The following is a 16147-nucleotide window of genomic DNA, read 5'->3' as shown; positions in this document are numbered from 1 at the left end:
AAAGGCCCAGAGTTCATTTCAGGTGTGCTATTTGCATTTGGAATCTGTTGCTGTCAACTCTCAAGATGAGATCCAAAGAGCTGCCACTATCAGTGAAGCAAGCCATCATTAGGCTGAAGAAACAAAACAAACCCATCAGAGAGATAGCAAGAACATTAGGCGTGGCCAAAACAACTGTTTGAAACATTCTCAAAAAGAAGGAATGCACCAGTGAGCTCAGCAACACCAAAAGACCTGGGAGACCACGGAAAACAAGTGTGGTGGATGACCGAAGAATTCTTTCCCTGGTGAAGAAAACACCCTTCACAACAGTTGGCCAGATCAAGAACACTCTCCAGGAGGTAGGTGTATGTGTGTCAAAGTCAACAATCAAGAGAAGACTTCACCAGAGTGAATACAGAGGGTTCACCACAAAATGTAAACCATTGGTGAGCCTCAAAAACAGGAAGGCCAGATTAGAGTTTGCCAAACAACATCTAACAAAGCCTTCACAGTTCTGGAACAAGATCCTATGGACAGATAAGACCAAGATCAACTTGTACCAGAGTGATGGGAAGAGAAGAGTATGGATAAGGAAAGGAATTGCTCATGATCCTAAGCATACCACCTCATCCGTGAAGCGTGGTGGTAGTGTCATGGTGTGGGCATGTATGGCTGCCAATGGAACTGGTTCTCTTGTATTTATTGATGATGTGATTGCTGACAAAAGCAGCAGGATGAATTCTGAAGTGTTTCGGGCAATATTATCTGCTCACATTCAGCCAAATGCTGCAGAACTCATTGGACGGCGCTTCACAGTGCAGATGGACAATGACCCAAAGCATACTGCAAAAGCAACCAAAGAGTTTTTGAACGGACAGAAGTGGAATGTTATGCAATGGCCAAGTCAATCACCTGACCTGAATCCCATTGAGCATGCATTTCACTTGCTGAAGATAAAACTGAAGGGAAAATGCCCCAAGAACAAGCAGGAACTGAAGACAGTTGCAGTAGAGGCCTGGCAGAGCATCACCAGGAATGAAACTCAGCGTCTGGTGATGTCTATGTGTTCCAGACTTCAGGCTGTGATTGACTGCAAAGGATTTGCAACCAAGTATTAAGAAGGGAAAGTTTGATTTATGATTATTATTCTGTCCCATTACTTTTGGTCCCTTAACAAGTGGGAGGCACATATGCAAACTGCTGTAAGTCCTACACCGTTCACCTGAGTTGGATGTACATACCCTCAAATTAAAGCTGACAGTCTGCAGTTAACGCACATTGTGTTTGTTTCATTCCAACTCCATTGTGGTGGTGTATAGAGCCAAAGATGTTAGAATTGTGTCGATGTCCCAATATTTATGGACCTGACTGTATGTGGGCAGCTATATTTTTTTTTCAAAAAAGTTTTTATTTTTATTTCTCATAAACATATTTAAATGTACAATCTTTTATCCATCATTTTCCATTCATCTTATCTTTTAACTTTCATTTTTAGTTGTTCGGGGCTGCTCTTTTACTATTTACCCTTCTTTACTTTGCCACCTTTTCTTCTTCTCCTCCCCTTCTCTTCCTTCCTCTATCTCTTCCTACTTCCTTCTTTTTCCTCTCCTTCTCTTTCTTATTTCCCCTTCCCTTCCCCCACTCCTCTCTTCTTCCCCCCTTTCTGACCCTCTCTTCTACTCCTCTTTCCCCTCCCTTTTCTTCCTCTCCTTTTCCCTTCTATCTCTCCCTCTCCTCTCCTCTCTTCTCCCTCTCTCTTAACTCCTTTCCCTCTCTCTTGTTGTTTCCCTTTTCAATTCCATCTAGAATGGTATTCGAGCAGCCCCGATTTTGTATTTACATCTATTTCTCATTTCAGTTTCTTATTTATTTAATAATTACATCTATTTCATCATTTGTGTACATTTTGATAATATTCTCACTTTTTCCCTTTTACCCCCCCTTCCCCTTTTTCCCTTTATCTAGGCATCATCTGGGTTTCTATTCTTCTAATTATTTTTTCCATCTTTTCCCTATTTTATCTCCATACCTTTATTCATATTTCTTTTCTAACCAATTGTAAAATTTACCCCACGTCTTGAAATACATCGACTCCTCTTTATCTTTTATTCTCAGTGTTAGTCTGTTCATTTCTGCACATTGTAAAATTTTCTTTATAATTTCTCCTTCCAACGGGATTTTATCTGCTTTCCAATTTTGTGCAAATACAATTCTGGCCGCTGTTATTATATGAATAATCAAATATGTATCTTCTTTACTATTATTTTCTGGTAATATTCCCAATAGAAATTGTCAAGTATTTGCAAGCCATTGGCACATATATCATATAGACACTAGTGGAGGCAGAAAGTGCCCCCACCCCTATGTGGAGAGGAGGGGCTTACACTGAGTATAAAACCCCCTCTAACCTTTCCACCAAGCGCTCTCTTTTACGTTTGTTCTCCATGAGACATGATCTTTGATAGGGGTAGTCACACACGCTGTGTGCCCCCTATCCTAATGGATATTAAGACAGCCTTTGTATATAGTTAATATGTTTTGTTATATGAATAAATACATTTATCACATTTATTCATGCATCTGCCTTTGGACTCTTCTATGCTCCTGGGTGTTTCTACGATCCCAATTTCCACAGAATGGTAGCAGAGGGAATGGTAGCAGAACTCCACTCCAGGAGCTGTTGAAAAGGCGAGATGCCCTCCAAAATAACCTGTGAGAGAAGCTCCCCTGTTGTGACCAGAGGCCTTCAACGGAGGAGAACTTCACAGCAGCCCCAGTCTGAATCAACGATGGAAAACATTGAAGGGGGTTTCCATCCAGCTACACCCTGGCAGCCAGAGGCCACCCAGATGCAGCAAGAGATCCCAGGGGCCGAGCCAGGCAATGTTGGAGAAGGCTTCTTCAGCACTGATGAAGAGGGGGCAGAAGGACCAGATGAAAGCCTGGACAGGCGAGTGGCTGAGATGTCAGAAGAGGAGTGCCGAGCAGCACTCGCCTTCCTCCTGAAGACAAGGGCAGCAGCCAGAAAGAGGCCTGAGGAGGCAGCACCAGAGATGCCTGCCATCCCGGTAAGGACTCCCCTGCCTGATCTCTCCAAGATGGCGCCTGCCGCCAGAGAGACTCCCCCCCCCACCCAGTTTCCCGCCAAACAAAATGGCCACCAGGCCACTTCCGGAGGCAACTTCCTCCAAGATGGCTGCTCCCCTGGGCACTTTGCCAGAACCACGAGCCAGGCCATCCCCAGCTCCACAGCCCAGGCCTACAACGCCAGCCAGTCAGTTCAGCATTCCAGCGGCCCAGAGGACCACTCCGAACCCACAAGCCCCTCGCCAGGCCCCGCCTGCCACGGCAAACATCAAAGAGGCCATAGAGGCCCTGGTCGCTGCCCTGGAACTTATGGAGCAACCACCCACCGGCCGCCCCGAGGTCCCAGACCCAGCTGCCCACTTAAGGAGGGCCCCAAATCCAACCTCCCACCCCCGGAGGAACCCAGATGGACCTGCAGCCTCCCACCCCCCACTGCAGAGGCGCTCACCATTCACTGAATGCTCCACGGAGGCCCAGGCTGAGGCCCCCGCACCTTTCCGGTCCTGCTGGGATGATCCGGAGCTGCAATCCTGCTCCTCTGATTGAGAAGAGGAGATCCAGAGACATTTCCAGGCCTATCCAGCCCATGGACCTCATCTGATGGGCCTCCAGTCTCCAGAAAGATCTCCAGGCCTTCTTCCCACTCCTCCAAGGTTTCCCCGCCACATCGCTGATGTCCGGGCCTATACTGAAGCTCCAGCCAGACTTGACTTCAGAGCTCAGAGAGGGAGATTGGAGCTCCAACAAGAAAAGGCTTTGGAGCATGCTCCATTTCCTGCACGTGCCCAGTTGCTTCAAACTACAGAAGGACTACAAAAAGGAGCCAGACCTAAGCAATCGATCCCAGGCTTAGGGATCCCAATGCCATTCACAACAGGCTCTTTTCAGCCATTTGAACAACTCCCCATGCAGTTTAATGGCAATAATTTTGTAACTTTGCCAAATAATTTTGAAAAATTACATTTAAGTGGTCAGAATTTTAAAAAATGGTGTAAAGAGATTCAGATAATTCTCTTAAGAGAAAATACTCTGGACATGATCAAAAGACCACCCCCTTTACCTTGGAGCCCTGAAATTGAGTTCCTGCATAAAAGAGCTTACACCACCCTGTTAAGTTCTATAGACACAGCTCTGTATGCCAGTCTTTCAGACGGCCTCACAGCTCAGGAAGTTTGGACTGCCCTATATAATTTGTTCCATAGTGACAATATGGCTGCAACCAGCAGATTGTCAAGAATTTTCCACAACTATAAACTCAAACCTGGTGTCAAAATGGGGGAACATTTGGCAACGCTTAAAGCCATGAGGGATGAGCTTATACAGAGGGGGGAGCCTGTTTCTGAATCCACTTTAATTAGTGTGATGTTGAACTCCCTAGACAAATCCTGGAGTCCCTTTATTATTTCTCTAGAAGGGGTTTCTAGGGAACAAAGAAATATAGAATACTTTTCTGGCCGCTTTATTGAGGAAGATTTAAGGCGCAGAGATGAGGAACAACAAGAAATGAAGGAGGCATATCACAGGCCTAGGCCTCAAGAGGAGGCGCCAGGACACAAGTGAAAGGATTAATACCCTTCCCACCTGCTTTGACTGTGGCATACAAGGTCACTTTAAAAGGGAGTGCCCTCGCTCTAGGGCCAACACGGCTGGACTTAAGCACAATAAAAATAAAAGAGGCCGTGGAAGAGGGGGAGGTGGTCATAAAGGATACCAATTCTGTAGTGTCACTAGTGACAATCACACCTCCCAGGTAAAGGATGCTGAGGGGCTGTGGCTTCTTGATTCAGGTGCATCAACGCATATAGCCAACACGAACCAACGATTTAAGGTTTTACACCCACTCAAGTCCTCAGTAAAAGTTGCTACTGGGGACAAGGCAGAGGTAACTGGGGAAGGCGTGATCAATGTGCCTGGTATAGGAGATGTCACAGGGGCACTGTATGTTCCCTCAATCAAGAACAACCTTTTAAGCATCTTAAAATTGACTGAGGATAAAAATGTAAAACTGGTTTTTGAGAAGGGTGGAGGTTATGTTTTCGAAAGTGAGGGTGTTGTTGGCGATATTGTAAAAATCAACAATTTGCCTTATTTTTCCCCAAAAGCAAAGGTCAAAAGGCACAAGAAACCTAACAAGAGGGCTCAGGGAGCTAACGCCCAGATAGAGCAGAAAGCTTCTGTGCCAGCCCCCAGGTTGTCCAAACTCAAGGACCCTGGACCTAAAACCAATGAAGCTTTTAAACCAGCTCCTAGGACATCCAAAGCCATTAAGGCTGAGCCCATTAAGGTCACAACTCCTCAGCCAACCCTGAGGAACTCTAAGGTGACCATTAATCCAGTGCCTACTCTCATTACTGAACAGACCAAGGCTTGTAATGGTAAGATACATAAGGTTGACAAAGTATGCATGGGTAAACCTTTACATTTGGATTGTGCTCATATATTACACCGCAGGCTTGGCCATGCCAGCTTCCCGGTTATTAAGAAAATGCAAGATTTTTCTGATGGGCTTAAGATAAAGAATTGTAATACCTATTTGGAATGTGCCATCTGTAAGGCAGCAAAATCTAAAACTGCTGCTATACCTAAGGTCTCTTCCCGTCGTGCAAGGTACCCTTATCAGCTGGTACACATGGATTTGGTTGGTCCTTTTAGACCCTCCCTTGGTAGGGGGCGTTATTTTTTAACGGTAGTAGATGATTACTCTCGTTATGGCCATGTATTTATTTTAAAGGACAAAACTGAAGTCTTTACCAACTTCAAATATCTTTACAACCAGATCCAAACGCAACACAAGTTGTGCATCGCTCAGGTGCAGAGCGATAGGGGGACTGAGTTTACATCCAAGGTTTTTGAAAAGTGGATGAAGGAGAGAGGTATCCTCCATTTTAAATCATCCCCTCGAACTCCGTCCGAGAATGGTATTGCAGAAAGGAGAAATGGCGTGCTGCAGAATGTCATGAACTGCCTACTTGCAGATGCTGACATGAGCCAAGTTTTTTGGGCAGAAGCGGTCAAAATGGCTAATTATCTAGTCAACAGGACGTGGAGTAGTGCCATTAACCAAACCCCATACTTCCTGGTCCATGGAAGGAAACCTAGCCTCTCACACCTGAGAATTTTTGGTTCCTATGCCTGGGTCCATATTCCCAAGCACCTCAGAAGAAAGGGGGGCAAAGCATCAAGGAGGCTCAGATTTATAGGTTATGCAACCGGCAGCAAGGCCTCTAGGTTTGTAGACAAAAATAACCTTGTCATTGTCTCTAGATCAGCTTCCTTTGAGGAGGGGTCAAATTGGTCAAAAATTCATTCCAATGAACCCGGTTATTCCCCTATTAGAAGCGACACTGAACAAGCAGCACCACCTGAAGAGGATGAACCAACAAACTCCAAACAACTGACCAGCGAAGATCCGGATGGTGATGAATCCCTACCTGACTCTGACGACTCAGACAAGGAATCCCTGGGTGACTTCACACCTCCTGCCTCACCTAAACGACCATATCTTCGCAGCGCCTGGGACAGAGGCCCGCCCCATTTTGATTGGAAAGATACCTCCGGCAGCTCCAATTCTGACACCGATGCTCCGGATGACAATGATGATGGTGAGTGGCAATTTCCCAGACGGTCAAAACGCTCCAATAAAGGGGTGCCACCCAAAAGGTTGGACATTGGCTGTGTTGCCTCGGTCAACAGCGTTACCATGGCCCCTAAAACGTACTCAGATGTCCTCCAGCTTCCCGAGGAAGAACAGCGCAGGTGGAGGGTGGCAATGGAGCGGGAAATGGACAGTCTCAAAAAATTGAAAGTCTTCATCCCCATGGAAGTCCCCAAAAAGAGGAAAGCAATTGGCACCCGTTAGGTCTACAAGGTCAAGCCAATGCCCAACAACAAACTCCTCTATAAGGCCCGGCTGGTAGCACAAGGCTACGCACAGTGCTACTTGCAGGACTTTGATGAAACATACTCCCCCACCGTGAGAGCGGAAAGTGTGAGGGCTGCTTTGGTCACCGCAGCAGCACATGGGGAACACATTTTTCAATTTGATGTGCAAACTGCTTATTTACACGCACATCTAAAACAAGAAATTTACGTCAGAGGTGCCCCCGGATTTCAACGGCAGGAAGGCCACACCTGGCTTCTGAAGAAAAGTTTGTACGGCCTCAAACAATCAGGCAGACTGTGGTACAAATGCCTGACTAAAACTCTCAAATCACTGGGTTTCCATCCATCTGCAGCTGATAAATGTACCTTCACAAGGGATACCAAAGGGGGGCTGGAGAAAGTCCTAGTGTATGTCGATGACCTTTTATATATAGGGCCTGACAAGGGGGGATGTATTATATTTGCCAGGACCCTACAAAAAAAGTTCACTCTAAAGTCTTTAGGATATGTGGACAAGTACCTAGGCGTACAAATCATCACTACACCAAAAGGTTTTGCTCTCTCCCAAAAGGAAAAGATAGAGGAACTCTTGGTGAAATGTAAAATGGAAGATAGCAAGCCAACGGCTATCCCAATGCAGACCGACTATTATGGATTGGCACACAAGGATAGCCCAGAGTTCCAAAATAATACTCTATTTAGGTCAGTGATTGGCTCATTACTATATATAAGTAACTGGAGCCGTCCAGATATTGCCCTGGCCGTAAACCTGCTATCTAGACAAGTGGAACATCCTACCCAGTTCCACTGGTTGGCCATTAAAAAGCTATTAAGGTATCTCAAGACCACAGCAGATTAGAGACAAGGCCCAATTAAAATGCTTCGCGGATGCGGACTGGGCCGGAGATACCAAGACACGTAGGAGTACTTCGGGCTTCTTGGTACTATTAAATGAGGCACCCATCCATTGGCATGTGGGGCAACAGAAATTTGTTTCGTGCTCCACCGCTGAGGCCGAATATGCATGCTTATCAGAGGCAGGGAACGATTTGATATGGTTTGATGCCTTAATTTCTAGCATCTGGACACCACCGACTTTGCCCATCCAAATTATAGAAGACAACACCGGGGCCATAGGCATTGCCAAAGCCTATGCGGTGGGAAAAAGGTCCAGACATATTGATATCCGCTATCAAAATGTTAGGCAACTAGTAGAGATGGGGTTTATATCTTTATCACATTGTCAGACCAAATATCAAACAGCTGATATTTTCACAAAACCTCTACCAGCAGATAGGCACAAAGATCTGTGTAAAAAGTTATGTCTCACAGGGTAAAATCTGTTGTGCATTGCATTTGTATGTTTGCATGCCATTGGCTCGCAAGGAGGGGAACTGTCAAGTATTTGCAAGCCATTGGCACATATATCATATAGACACTAGTGGAGGCAGAAAGTGCCCCCACCCCTATGTGGAGAGGAGGGGCTTACACTGAGTATAAAACCCCCTCTAACCTTTCCACCAAGCTCTCTTTTACGTTTGTTCTCCATGAGACATGATCTTTGATAGGGGTAGTCACACACGCTGTGTGCCCCCTATCCTAATGGATATTAAGACAGCCTTTGTATATAGTTAATATGTTTTGTTATATGAATAAATACATTTATCACATTTATTCATGCATCTGCCTTTGGACTCTTCTATGCTCCTGGGTGTTTCTACGATCCCAATTTCCACAGAAATATCTCTGGTCTTAACTCTATATGTTGCTGCAGCATTCCCTCTAACCATGTCTGTATTTTCACCCAATAATACTTTGCTTCTTTGCACGACCACCTCATATGATAATATGATCCCGGCAATTGATGACATTTCCAACAGCTATATACAGGTAGACCTAGACTTACGACCACAACTGAGCCCAAAATTTCTGTTAAGTGAGTTTTGCCCCATTCTACGACCTTTCTTGTCCCAGTGCTTAAGTGAACCGCTGCAGTTGCTAAACTAGTAACCCAGTTGTTAAGTGAATCTGGCTTCCCACCTGGACCTCGCTTGTCAGAAGGTCGCCTGACCTCGGGACATAGCAATGGTCATAAATATGAACCAGTGACCAAGCGTCTGAATTTTCATCACATGACCACAGGGATGCTGCAAAGGTCCTAAGTGTGAAAAATGGTTCTAAGTCACTTTTTTCAGTGCCGTTGTAACTTTGAACAGTCGCTAAATAAAGTCTTGTAAATCAAGGACTACCTCTAAATCAAAGTTCCCCAACCTTTCTGGGTTGGCGGCCCGGAGCAGGGGGAAAGGGAATGATTTAGTGGTAGGGGGCAAGTGCATGTGCATGTGTGCACATGAACACCCGCAACATTGTTGGTGGGGCTCACATGAGTGGGGCTATGTGCGCCCAGGATGAGGCTAGTGCAAGTGGCTGTGAGTGCCCGAGATGACACTCGTGCATGTTGTGTGCATGCAGAGACGATGCACTGGCCAGCCACTAATGTGACACAATGGTGATTAGCCTGGGGCCTGGTTGTGGGCCGTGGCCCACAGATTGCGGACCCCTGCTCTAAATGGTTGACGTAAATCAGGGGTCCCCAACACTGGAGATGCAGCCCAGTACTGGGGCATAGCATGTTCAAAACCGGGTCGCAGAAGACATGGGCAAAGGGTTGTGCGTGTGAGATTCCACGCATCCCTTGCTCTCTCACGTGAAGCTCCACACAAATAGAGTTGTGCACACACACGCACTTGCCTAACGCATACGTGGAATCATCCCCTCCACAAAACCAGAAACTTGGGGGAAGTTTGTCCTATAGCCGTGTTGTTTTCCTTCCTAGGTATTGTGCTCGGCACCATCTTTGTAGGCGGCTCCCTCATGGCTGGACAAGAGATGACACCTGGCGACCTCATGTCGTTTTTGGTGTCCTCCCAGACCGTACAACGGTAAAACCATCCCCATCCCGTCCCGTCTGCTGACACCGGGCTGGCTGGCTGGCCCTTGAGAGCCAACTGCTTCTCTTTCTCTATAGCTCCATGGCCAGCATGACGGTGCTCTTTGGACAGGTAGGTGGGCTGGGGAGATTCTTGGCAACATTATTCAGGTAGTCCTCAATTTACAACAGTTCATTTAGTGACCGTTGCAATGTCCCGGGGTCAACAGCCCTGAAAAAAATTATTTTTTTCACATGACCGTTGCAGCATTCCCATGGTTGCATAATTATCTTCGGAAGCTTGACACCCGGTTCATATTTATGAATATCGCAGTGTTCCAGGGCCCTGTGATCCCCTTTGGTGACCTTAGTCCAAGGGCAAGCCCAATTCCCTTAACAACCCTGTGACCAAGTTAACATCTGAAGCGGTTCACTGAAGAAATTTGTTGAAATGGGGCAAAGATTGCTTAAGGAATGTCTCAATGTAAATTTGGGGTGCCGTTGTGGTCACAAAGTTGAGGACTGCCTATATGTATGGTGTTTGCTGGTGTTTCCCAGGAGGGCCTGGGAACGAGACAGCTCGTACCTTGAGACCCCTCTCTTCACTCCTGCAGGTCTTACGGGGCATGAGTGCTGGGGCTCGCATGTTTGAGTTCATGAACATGTCGCCGGAGACCCCTCTGTGCGAGAGACAAATGCTCACCTGCAGCATGCTGAATGGGCATCTCGAGTTCCGGGATGTGACCTTCAGGTGAAACTCAAAGCCAAAAGGTTCAGGGGTTGCGAGGGGAGATAAAAATGGGCTACGAAAAATATCTTACGCCAGGGCTCCCAACCTTTGTGGGCGGGCAGTGGAAGGAGGGAGAGAAAATGGTTTCATGCGAGTTGTCGCCACTAGCACAAACAGAGCTTCACTTGTGCACGAGTGCCTGCCACTCGCGCAAATGGAGCTGCATGCACGAGTACCCACCACTCAAATGCAGCTGTGTGTGTGAGTACCTGCCACTCACACAAATGGAGCTGTGCGCATGAGCCCACTCAGCTCCAGCTCGTGCGAACTGGTTGCGAACAGACCACGGCAGAGAAGGGAGGGGAAGGGAGGAAGGAGGAAAGGAGATAGAAGGAAGATGTAAGGAATGGGAGAAGGAAGGAGAGAAGGAAAGGAAAGGAAAGGAAGGAAGGAAGGAGAAAGAAGGAAGTCTAACCCCCTCCTCAAGCAGAAGATCCTTACAGAATCATCTAGTCCAGCTCCCTGCTCAAGCAATCTATCAGAATAGAGGTGGAAGGGACCTCGGAGGTTCTTTTAGTCCAGGAATCCCCAACCCTTGGGAAATGGACCGGTTTCCGGGCCCTGGCCTATTTGGAACCGGGCCGTAGAAGCAACAGAGAAGTTGTCTTCCACGAAACCAGTCCCAGGTGCCAGAAAGATTGGGGGGGATCGCTGCTTTACCCAGAAGCGGGGAGGTGGGCCTCCACAGTCACCCCTAGCCCTGTTGACCTCTTTTTTAATATCCTCCCCTCCCTCCCTCTGTCAGCCTCCGACTTTCTGCTTTGGCTGCCATAAGAAACGGGGGGGGGGGGAAGAGCGTGGGGGAGGGAAGCAAGCTGGTGGATTTTGAAGAAACGAAACCTAATCACCGAAGTGGCTATCGGGTCAACCGTCATCGCGTTCCTGATTGATGACGATGCCAGACGTGCTTCCACCTGACCTCTGGGAGACCTTTGGATTGGGTGATTGATGATGGACAGTGGGAGGGGATGCTTTCTATATGCTACTTTCGCGCCTATTGCTTTAGTTTCAGCTTTTCCTTGGTTGCGTTCATTTCATTTTCCAGTAAAAGTACATTACTCTATAAAATATGGAGTTTGGCTCTTTCTTTCCTGGACTTTGAAGGAAGCACACCTGACACCCTCCCTGTTCTTAGTTATCCCACCCGGCCAGGCTACAAAGTCCTGGAGAACTTCAACCTCTCCATTCCCGCTAACAAGACGGTGGCCATCGTGGGACAATCTGGTGGTGGTAAGACTCCCTCCCTCCTTTGAGAGGGGGGCTGGATTCTCGGGGCGGGTGGCACCGGGTCTTTGGAATTTGGCATAGTGGCGAAGGATACTTCTTTTTTTAAAAAAATACAGTAAGTGGGACCTCCGGTGCGTGACTCAGTTGTTCTGTGTGTGGGGGGGGGGGGGAGGGATATTCTGATCCCTCCACTGATCCTTATCCCAATCTCATTCATTGTCCTCTCCATGTTTGTTTGCTTCCTTTCTTCCCTGGGGTTGATTCCTTTGCTGAGCGTGGAGTTGCATTCCCCCCCCGCCCCCCCATGCAGTGAAAGTGAACTTCCTCCAGCAAATGTAGTGATTGACTGAAAGGATCCATCCTCTTCCTATCTATCTATCTATCTATCTATCTATCTATCTATCTATCTATCTATCTATCTATCTAATAATCTCCTCCTTCTCCTCCTCTTTCACATACATCCACCCATCTAGTTTCTGCTCCTCTTCCTCCTCCTCCTCCATCCATTCATTTTCCAATCCTCCTCTCCCTTCATTTCCTCCCCCTTCATCTCCTCCTCCTGTTCTTCTGTTGTGACCCAGGCCCAAGTAGTTAGTATTAAACGCAAACAGTTCGAAAACAAACAGACTTTATTAGAACAGCTGAGAATTAACTCCTTCTCAGTGTAGTCCAAACTAAAACAAACAAAGTCTTCATAAAGTCTTATCACCAACATTGGTATAATTAGGCAAACTGCCAAAGGCTTCTCTTGGCAAAAGTTCAGAAGCAGAGGACGCCGAGCAAGATAAGAACCAAGTTTATCAGTGTTGTTTTCCAACAAAAAACCTAAGAGCCCTTGCTGACCTTTTAAGCCTTATGGGAGGGGCCAACCATCTTTTGGCCCTACTCCCGAGTCGTCCTCTTTGCTTGAGCTGCTCTTGCCTTCTGGCAGCTCTTCTCATACATGCACTAGGAACAGGCTCCTCCTGTTCCTCTGCCTCACTCCTATCAGTCTCTGGAGGCTCTGGAGTCCGCACCTCACTCCCCGATGGCCCTGGCCCCATCTCTGCCTCCGACGCAGAGCCCTCATCTGGGCCTTCCCCAGCCTCCAGGACTGGCCCGTGTTCTTCCTTAGCCTCATCGCTGTCAGACTCCCTTGCCAGCTCCGCAGGCTGCTGGTGGACCACAACATCTTTCTCCAAATACGGGCCCTTTGGACCAGAGGTGGGATTCAGCCAGATTCTTTCTGGTTCGGGCGAACCGGTAGCGGTGATTGCAGAAGGCTCCGTCCACCTGCCCGGACGGAATGCACGAGCACTGCGCATGCACATAAGACCATGAGTATGTGCAGATGTGGCACGTGCGAGCGAAGCGAGGACACGCACGCACGCTCAGAATTGCGAATCGATAGGGAAGGTAAGTGAATCTCACCTCTACTTTGGACCATGTCCAACCCGGTGTCTTATCTTTCTCTCTCTCTCCCTCCCTCTCTCTCCATGCTTCAGGAAAGTCCACCATGGTGGCTCTGATGGAGCGCTTCTACGAACCCACCAAGGAGGCCATCTTTCTGGATGGGTGGGATATTTGCACCCTGGACGCTTCCTGGCTCCGAGGAGAAGTCATCGGCTTCATTAACCAGGTACGAAGTCAGGAAGCCCAGAATTGGAAGCAAAAGCAACCCACTCATATGGATGATGGTTGCAGTGTCTCTGGGTTCACCTGATCAAAATCCAGACGCTCGGCAACCGACTCGCATTTACAACGGTCGCAGCGTGCCAGGCTCAGTCAAGCTTCCGTTGAGCAAAGTCAAGGGGGAAGGCTGGTTTTCTTAATGACCGCTGGGCTGCGATTCGCTTCATGGACGCATGACTAGGTTCGTGTCAGCGATTCACTTAACCGCCATAGTGAGAAAAGTCATACAATGGAATGACGCTCTGTTAACAAATGTCTCATGCAGTGACAGACGGTTGTCTCGGGATCTCTGTGCTGGAGTTGGGCTGGCCGTAATACACACACACACACAGACACACACAGACACACAAACACACACACACTTGCCTCTGTTTCAGGAGCCGGTGCTCTTCAGCACCACCATCATGGAGAACATCCGTTTCGGCAAGCCCTGTGCCTCGGATTCTGAGATTTACACGGCTGCCCGGCTGGCCAATGCTGACGAGTTTATCCGCAGCTTTCTGGATGTATACAACACGACTGTGGGTGAGGGAAGCATCTGGCAGTTCAGGGGGCTTTCCTTCCTTCCTTCCTTCCTTGCTTCCTTCCTCCCTCCCTCCCTCCCTCCCTCCCATTTCCTTCCTTCTTTCTCTCCTTCCCTCCCCTTTCTTCCTTTATCACTCTCTCCAACCCATTTTCTTCCGCCCGCCCTCCTTCCTTCCTTCCCTCCCTCCCTCCTGTCCTTTCTCCATTCTTTTCTCCTTTCTCCTCCTTCCTCCTCCTTCCCATTTCCTTCCATCTTTCCTTCCCTCCCCTTCCTTCATCAATTTTCTTCCTTCACACCCACTTCCTCCCTCTTTCCTTGCTTCCTCCCTCCCTCCCTTCCTTTCCTCCTCTATTTCCTTCCTTCCTTTCTCTTCCCTCTCCCTCTTTCTTCCGTCTTCCTCCGTCCGTCCGTCCGTCCGTCCGTCCCTCCCTTCCTTCTCTCCTCTTTTTCCTTTCCCCTGTTTCCTTTCCTCTCCCTTTTTTACCTAAACCACGCTGATTGCTTTTTGCAGATCAGTTTTGGAATTTGGGTCCACATATGCTCACACACAAAATGTGGAACTCCTGGCCTGCAATGCTTCGTCCCGTGCAAACACCCCCCCCCCCCTTCTCATATCGGCCTCTTCCTCTTTTCCCCCCACCCAGGCGAGCGTGGCGTGACTCTGTCGGTGGGACAGAAGCAACGGGTGGCCACCGCCCAGGTGCTGATCAAGAACATCCTGGATGAGGCCACCAGCGCCTTGGACGCCGAGTCAGAGCACGTGGTCCAGGCGGCCTTGAACCGGGCCGTGGCCGGCCGCACCGTGCTGGTCATCGCCCACCGGCTCAGCACCGTCAAGGAGGCCTTGCTCATCGTGGTGCTGTCCAAGGGCCACGTGGCAGAGGTGAGTGCCAAGGCTGAGAACACATGCGCTAGAAGAAGCAATGGACTTTCAACAATTCATTTAGTGATCGCTAAAAGTCACTATGGCACTGAAAAAAAGGACCTTTTCCTGCACTTAACGACCATCTCAGCATCTCAGAGGTCACGTGATCAATATCCAGATGTTCGGCAGCTGACTCGTATTTGGGATGGTCACAGCGTCCCAGGGTTCACATGGTTCCCTCCCATTTGCGACCTCCCGACAAGGAAAGTCAAAGGGGTGGAGCCCAATTCACTTCATGTGAATACCGAGTTAACAATTTCATGGATTCGCTTAACAACGATGGTGAGAAAGGTCGTAAAATGGGGCAAAATTCATTTCATGAATGACTCCTAACCGTTTTTCACCCTTAACCAATGTTCGGCATCCCTGTGGTCAGGTGATTTACATTCGGGTGCTTCTATCCCCTGCTCGAACAGGAGACCCTGACGGAATCATAGAATCCCAGAGTTGGAGGGGACCTCAGAGGTCCTCTAGTTCAACCCCCTCCTCGAGCAAGAGACCCTCTTGGCTGAGCCTTCTTAGGTTCCAATTAAAACTTGTATTAAGGCCTGCCACCTGTTGCAGCTGAGCATTTTCTCGCTGGGTGTCTCTCTTCCCAAATAAAACAGTGTTCTAGTGCGGCGGTCCGAACCTTTCTGGCTTTGCTGTCCAGTGATGGCAGCTGCAGGGATGGAGATTGAGACAGGATGTTTCTGTGTAAGCAATGGGTTCGCACGCGAGCACATGCAGCTCCATTTGCCCAGTTGGCGGGTGCGCACAAATGGAGCTTCCTGCCACTTATGCGGTCCAGTTTCCAAACGGGCCATGGTCCGGTATCGATCCACAACCCGGAAATTGGGGACCCCTGTTCTAGTGGGTGTTTAGCGTGCACAAATGGAGCTTCCTGTTGCATAGGCAGCCCGGTTTCCAAACAGGCTGCGGCCCGGCACCGATCCACAACCCGGGAGTTGGGGAGCTGTTTAAAGGGACACTGACGCCGTCGGTGACACCGTCAGCTCCCCGTTCAGCTCAACCAAACAAGAGAAATAAGTCTCGATTGTTGGTGGTGGGAGGGTCCAATCCCCTTCCCCTTCAATGCTGGGCTTGTGAATCCAAGAAATTGTTTGCAAGCTTTTCAAATTCGGCTTC

General features: G+C 48.3%; 1 protein-coding gene across 1 annotated transcript in view; it reads left to right on the top strand.

Moving 5' to 3' along the window:
- ABCB8 (ATP binding cassette subfamily B member 8) overlaps positions 1-16147 on the top strand; it is a 28124-nt gene that overhangs the window by 11627 nt on the left and 350 nt on the right. The window contains exons 3-9 of the mRNA XM_070944613.1: positions 9788-9893; positions 9980-10013; positions 10495-10631; positions 11806-11900; positions 13382-13515; positions 13946-14093; positions 14739-14977. Coding sequence (XP_070800714.1) covers positions 9788-9893; positions 9980-10013; positions 10495-10631; positions 11806-11900; positions 13382-13515; positions 13946-14093; positions 14739-14977 — 893 coding nt within the window. The remainder of the gene's footprint in view (positions 1-9787; positions 9894-9979; positions 10014-10494; positions 10632-11805; positions 11901-13381; positions 13516-13945; positions 14094-14738; positions 14978-16147) is intronic.

Source organism: Pituophis catenifer, unplaced genomic scaffold (assembly GCF_029215685.1).
Source record: "Pituophis catenifer annectens isolate HBS135680 unplaced genomic scaffold, rPitCat1.0.hap2 SCAF_5, whole genome shotgun sequence".
Lineage (NCBI taxonomy): Eukaryota > Metazoa > Chordata > Lepidosauria > Squamata > Colubridae > Pituophis > Pituophis catenifer.
Note: the sequence above shows the minus strand (reverse complement) of the source record. Positions and strands in the feature narration are given on the sequence as shown.